Raw genomic sequence first — 5314 nt, forward strand, 5'->3', positions numbered from 1 at the left:
ATTTAAAGCATTTTTTTAAAGATATTTTTTAATAATTAAAATTTAATACATATAATCGATTAAACTGTGATATTTTTATTAAAATTATGCTAGACAAATTAATTTGATAAAAAAAATGGTGAATTAAATTTTAAGTTGGTCTAAATTAATATTATTTTTTATAAAAAATGACTATAATACTCTTATTATAGAAAATGATTAAAATACTTTTATTATATATATTAATTTTAAAAATTCTAAATTTTAGCCCTCTGCCGTTATAGGGTTAGAATTTAGAGTTTTCAAAATATATATATATAGGCTAGGAGTATTTTAGTCATTTTCTATAATAAGAGTATTATAGTCATTTTTTATAAAAATAATATTAATTTAGATCGGTTCAAAATTTGATTCATTATTTTTTCAGTTAAATTAATTTTTCTGGCCTAATTTTGATAAAAATAACACAGTTTAATTAATTATATGTATTAAATTTTAATTATTAAAAAATATTTAAAAAAAAGAAATTTTAGATATATTTTTAGTACAAATGATTTATATCTTTTCCTATGGTCTCCAAAACCATCTTTGCCATCACAATGATGGTTCTTTGTATGGAAGTGAATTAAAATTGGTCAAAGTAGAATTTTATTTGCAGAAATTGTTTTGCAGGTCGTCTATCTGAGCGGCGACTTCTGTAGTATTTGCAGGTTGTCTTGCTCAATGGTGACTTAGTTAAAAAATACACACATAATAAAAAAATTGGATCTTTGTATATAATCCTAGACTTTTATACGTGAATTATTTAATTTATAAATAATTAATACACATTTAAGAATGCAATCCGTTGCTTAGTTTCACAGTTTATGTACAGACTTAATTTTTGTAAATCGTGAAAGGGAACCAGAGTTTATGTGTAACTAATACCTCTTTATAAATAGAAAGGATTTGACTGTTTATATGTAAATGTCTAAACTATTAAAAAAATTTTGTAATTTATATAAAATTGAAATAAGACACACATATAAATAATTTAAAAATTGTGTTACATCTTTACCCAATTAGTGAGAAGATTACAATGATTTATAACACTATAAATCACATGTTCTTGTGGTACTTACTAGTACTTACTTCATCTTTATGTTATACTTATACATGAATCAACCTTCTAATGAATACATATATCATTATTTATGTTCCTGCAATACAAGTGATCAATTTCTATTGCCATCATATTTACTTAGCACCGCTTTATCCAAATACCATTTCTCTCGTTGGCACATCTTTTTCATTCTTTTCACAATCCGAATGATTTCTGCGCCTTATAAAGTATATATATTGTTACTTGATATTTATTCTATTAGACTATAAGCTATTATTTCTCTGAATAAATATCAAGTAACATATATGCTTTGGAAATATAGGACTTATAGCAAAATTTTTATTTTTCAACAAATTTTTGTTTCACTTACTTTATTTTTATTAATGAATAGTAAGTTAAATAAAATAATTTTAATTATTGTTTTATTATTTTTTAAAATTTAGTTTGATAAATTTTTTTAAAAAGATACTTTAGACAAATTCTTTTAAACATTGTGAAAAACATTTCAAATTATTTTTTAACAATTTTACTGGTAAAAAATACATTTTTTTAATACGTAAAAAGAAGATTTTATTATTGTATGTTCAGAGCATTTTCGTTATTTATTTAAAAAAAATAAACTGTGTACCTACAAAAAGTAATGACGTCCATATCACCATAAATCACCTCATAAACCTCATTTTACTGCTCACTTTCTCCTCCAATTTTAAATAAATAAATAAAAAGTGAGAATCATCCTAGCATATAAATATATTTTCTTGATTAAACGATACTTTTTTGTACCTCTTTAGTTTGAACACACTAGATTTTCAACTCCATCCCATATCATTTAAACATGTCATGTGGCTGGAATTGAAATATTAAGTAAATCACCAATAATATTATCCAAAGATTTAGGTTCTCACAAAAAAATCTTTGTAAAATACAGAAATATTCCAAAATATATTAAAGGTACAATTTTTTTTTATAAAATTTGATTAGTTTGATGTCATCATCTTCTTTGAAAGAAAATTGATGAAGATGGTTATGCTGTCAAATTTGACAAGTTGAAGGTTTTAATTTACTACATGTTTCTAGGAGTTATAGAATCATGTTTGAGAAAGTCAAAAACAATAAGCTAAGCTTATTAAGATACAACTATATGCAAGTTGTATGCATCTCATGGCCACCATATATTGATGCATGGTTATCCCTTTAGAGATGTTGATTAGTTCTTAAATGAAGATCATAAATTAAGATGAGTAGTCAAATTGAGAGTTATCACTTTCTCGGCACTACCAAAGTATAATAGATTAACAGACAATAAAAATATAAATTATTATTATTATTATTATTATTAAGCTTTTACCTTTCTACAAATACAGAGCTGCCTAAGTAAAAACTTTCTTTTTTTTTTTTTCATTTGCTTTATGTTTTTTGAAATTAAAACTTTTTCAAGCTTTGATAAGTTGTCAAAAGTCCAACGACTTAATTGACCAATTTTACCATTGACTTGAATCATTTTCCAAATTCTAGGCACCTAGAATGACCATTAGAAACATGATTAAGAGCCTCCATCTCCTCCTGCTGCTTAAGTGTCTCATACAAAGGAGCATTCCTAGTCTCAGGAATCCAAATGCTCAAAACGCCACTAGCAATGGACAACACCCCAAACACTATAAAAGAAAGTGATGGGCTCAACCGGCCCACCACCACGAGCAGCGGCGCCACCGACCCCCCGAGCATCGCAGTTTGCCTCAACATTGAGACAGCAAAGTTCCTCACATTTGTAGGAAACAACTCCACACAATAAATGTACAAGATATCATAGGCCAAGGAAGAGCCCATAAACCCAACTGCCTCAACAATCAACTGCCCCCAGTTCCCGCCAAATTTGACATGCGCCTTGGAATTTGAATACCCCTTTGAGAATATTAGGCACAGAATGCAAGAAACGCCTGCCACGTAGGATGAAACAGAGAATAACAACCTTCTTTTAGAAAATCCCAACAGAAAAGAACCAGCAAAAACAGCAGGGATTTCCATAACCGCATTTATAGCCACCGAGACATAAAGATTGAAATTCAAATTCTCCATGTTGAGTTGAACTCCGTAGTAAACAAATCCAACCCCAAACCCAGCAATCATAACAAGAACCATTCGTTTCGCAGCCCATTTTGTGGTCCAGAGATTCTCTCTCTTGTTCGAAATTGTTCCGGATTCTTCATCTTTCAGTTCAGAAGGATTTGCTAAGGTTAGATTCTGAGGGAATTCGTCTTTGCCGTTTATTTTGGCGAAATATTTCAACACTTTCAATGCATCTTTGCTTCTGCCTCTTATTAGAAGCCACCTTGGGGATTCAGAGACCCAGGGGAGTATTATGATTGCGTATGCCAGGGGCAAAATGGACAAGAATTTGTACAAGTTCCTCCAATTTGTTCTTGTTGGGTATGCCAGAAGAGGGAGTGAGAGGAATCCAATTGTGTAGAAGAAGAAGCTGTATTGGCCGGCTTGGCCTCGCCACTTGCGTCCAACTGACTCTGTGGCGAGGACAATGCAGCTTATGCCGATTCCTGATCTCGCAAACCCTGTTGAGAATCGGAAGAAGGCATAGGCGTAGAGGTTTGGGGAGTAGGATGTGGCAAAAAATGTTATGGAGGTTAAGATGCATGAAATCATCACTGCTCTTTTTCTTCCAAGCCAAGTATCTGCTAGGTGCCCAAATATCGCAGACCCTGAACCAAAATTTGAAGAACATGTTATTTAATGTTGTTACAAAGTAACTAATTAGTTAAGGGTTATGCTAGTTAACTAATGATTTTCTTGAACAACATGAATAACCACCAATCAAATAAAAATACACTACATTTTCAAATTATCCACCTAAATCTTAATATTAGAATAATCATCCGTACATCTAATAAAATGAATATCTGATACATCCATTTTCCACATTATTTAATATTTTCATTGTCTACGTGTACTTTTCCATTAGTTAATTACTAACACAATTCATATTCACAACATCATATGTATGGATGCCCGCCCCTTAAACTCATCCACTATGTATTATACTATATTATATTATAGGCTATTGAGTCTTTGTATTTCATATGCTTCTGTATGGCCAAATTCATATCCAATAATTCACTTTTGCAATGGGTGAAAAGTTTATTACATAGAACCAATTATTTTCGCAATTACATGTTCTATCAGTTGAGTCCAAAAAAGGGGATATAAAATCACCAAAGATCAAAAAACCCTGTATCCTTTGTACAAAATGCAAGGTATTTGTTTATGTGTATATAAAAAATTAACTACTAGATTAATCGTCATGTATTTATTTATAAATATATGTATGTTTTATATACTTTTAATGTATCTTTTATATTCTAATATTTATACAAATGACTGACTTGATAATTAATTTTTTTGTACACATATTAACGTTAAATATATACGAAGCATGAGACTATATTATGGTGATATATGATATTCTAAATTAAAAGTATAGAGTAATGATTTTAGTAAATGTATATTAGCATAAATGAATATAAACATAGTAATTAAGATTCTAAACAGGTATATACCTAAAAGAGAACCAAGGAAGTTGACAGAAGCAGGAACAGCAGCAAGAAACTTCCTATCACATATAAGTCCCCATTCAGCTACGGTGGAGCTTCTATCTCCACCAACCCATTCCCAGCTCCCAGGCACCAAGCCACAAACAGAACCGCCGCGGCCGTCGGTGCAGTACACCCCATTCTTGCACCTCCAAGAAGGTGGCTGTGCATCACTGAAGATTGTGACCAATGTGCTATGTGCATCAAATATCCATGCAAATGAAACCACAAGCACATGCAAGATTTGGGATAATCCAAGTGAGCCTACATAAGCTTCCACAACTTCATCCACAGTTAGCTCAAGTTTTGTGCCTTCTTCGCTTTCCACCAGGGTTGTGCCTCTTCTTCCATGACTCTCTTCTGATTGATCCTGTTCCATGATGCTTTCTACAATAATCAAAACACAATGGAAATAAATAATTAATTATTATTAGTGCCTATTGTTTTGCTCCCTTCCTACAATGCACATACACTCTTATTTATAGTGTTATTGTGCTCTCCTTCTATATTTCTAGAACATTAAAATAAAGTTGCAACAAAAATAAAATACATATAAATTAGACATGGGTTTTGTTTGTTAAAAGTCTCCTCATTAAAAGCATTAAAGACATAAAAGTGGGATCTTCTAAAC

The 5314-nt window shown here is 30.7% G+C and overlaps 1 protein-coding gene across 1 annotated transcript; it reads right to left on the reverse strand.

Moving 5' to 3' along the window:
• Positions 2460–5077, reverse strand: LOC107641050 (organic cation/carnitine transporter 1-like). Its single transcript, XM_021124433.1, has 2 exons — positions 4651–5077; positions 2460–3795 (listed from the first exon to the last, which is right to left on the reverse strand). Exons 1-2 carry the CDS (start codon positions 5060–5062, stop codon positions 2579–2581), a joined length of 1629 nt encoding a protein of 542 aa, XP_020980092.1. The 5' UTR covers positions 5063–5077; the 3' UTR covers positions 2460–2578.

Source organism: Arachis ipaensis, chromosome B05 (assembly GCF_000816755.2).
Source record: "Arachis ipaensis cultivar K30076 chromosome B05, Araip1.1, whole genome shotgun sequence".
NCBI classification, from domain to species: domain Eukaryota; kingdom Viridiplantae; phylum Streptophyta; class Magnoliopsida; order Fabales; family Fabaceae; genus Arachis; species Arachis ipaensis.

Excerpts from the sequence above, each read along its gene's own strand:
- LOC107641050 (XM_021124433.1), bottom strand. The coding sequence starts at position 5,062 with ATGGAACAGGATCAATCAGAAGAGAGTCATGGAAGAAGAGGCACAACC. Across the intron at positions 3,796-4,650 it reads CTTCCTTGGTTCTCTTTTAG|GGTCTGCGATATTTGGGCAC; the intron begins GTATATACCTGT and ends ATTTTGGTTCAG.